This window comes from Octodon degus, unplaced genomic scaffold (assembly GCF_000260255.1).
Source record: "Octodon degus isolate 3935 unplaced genomic scaffold, OctDeg1.0 scaffold00035, whole genome shotgun sequence".
NCBI lineage: Eukaryota > Metazoa > Chordata > Mammalia > Rodentia > Octodontidae > Octodon > Octodon degus.
Window position 1 is genome coordinate 16334222 of NW_004524611.1, and position 1498 is coordinate 16335719.

Consider the following 1498-nt stretch of genomic DNA (forward strand, 5'->3'; position numbering starts at 1 on the left):
GTTCAATCCCCCAGCACCACATGCCAGCCAGCCCCGCCCCCTGGTGGGCTGGGCTGGTCACACACACACAAAATAAATAAATAAATAAATAAATATAAATAAAATAAAATAAAATAAAAGTTATCTATTTCCCAGAATCATACAAAAAGATATAATGGGCCTTGAGTTTTGAAATGAAAGGAGTAAGAGTATCTTGGTCATCTTCATCCACCTCATTAAACTGTTCTGTCAAGTGCCGGATGATCTCTGAGTTCGACATCTTCTTAAACATCTCAGGGGTCACAGTGCCTAAAGAATGGAGGAGATGAGGTAGTTGAAAGAAAAATAACAGGGCATTATGTTCATTCACAGACACACACTGAAAAGCACTTAAGTAAGGACTCAAAAGACCTGACCCAGTCCTCAGTATTCAAAGAAAGCATGTGGTAAAAAACTATGGCTTTAAAAAACCCCAAACTAATAAAAAAATAAAGAAAATAAACTAAATCAGTTGCCAGATTCTTACCAACAACCTCAACAACAACACTGGTCCATGAACTAAGCCATGGCATATAGAGATCTAGGAACTCCCTAGCTTCATAGGGAAACATATATGTGAAGAACCTAGTAAGAAATAAGTGGTATCTCATTTACAAAATACTAATGGGCATTTGATAGTTCATTTTCAAATTTGTGACTATTATCATTACAGAAGTATGATTGTTTTTCTCCAAGGCTCTTGCCTCACTATCAACACACTTCCCTACTAGACCACTTCTCTTATTTACTAAATAAAAACACTGTTAAGTGAAACTCTTATGCTTTACCTTCTTGCTTTATTTTGAAAATGTCTATAATCCTTCTTGTCTAAATAACATTTCATAACACAGGAATAAAAAGCTGGGGAAGAGAAAGGGGTAGTATTTCTTCACCTTTACATCCACAACATCGAATGAAAAAGTTAATAAGTTCAAGGAATCCTGCATCCTCATCTTGCTTGTAGCTTTCCAACCATTCATCTACCAAAGACTAGGGGAAAATGTGAATAATTAAAAATGATTCTGGAGGGCCCCCAAACAACTGCTAGAAGCAAATGCAGATTTGTCTCTTGGAAATCCACCTTTGACCCAGGCCCCAAAGAATTACAACACATACGGCTTCAGGAAATATGAGTGGGTCACAGTAAAACCTAGTGTAACATATAATTAAACAAGGCAATTAAAATTACAGAAACAGCAGAATCATATTCACAAATACTTTAGATGCTAAAGTTATCACAGATTATAGTTTAGCATGATTAAAGAGAAAAAAACCCTAAAAGAAACAAAAAAGCAACCAAATTTGAAAATTGTACAAATTTTGTTTTTATATAAAATATAAGACTTCAACAGCTGAAGTAAAAGCAGACTGCACGTGGAGATGAGTGAACTGGAAGCTGAATCGAAGCAAGTATCTAAAATACAGATAGAGGGCTGGTGAGATGGCTCAGTGGTCTAAAGCACCTACTTAGAACAAGCTT

At 35.8% G+C, this 1498-nt stretch overlaps 1 protein-coding gene across 1 annotated transcript in view; it reads right to left on the minus strand.

Annotated features, from left to right (window-relative positions):
• Stag3 (stromal antigen 3) overlaps positions 1–1498 on the minus strand; it is a 29038-nt gene that overhangs the window by 21323 nt on the left and 6217 nt on the right. Inside the window, 2 exon segments of the mRNA XM_023714320.1 lie at positions 144–288; positions 912–1008. Of these exon segments, the coding sequence (XP_023570088.1) occupies positions 144–288; positions 912–1008 (242 nt within the window).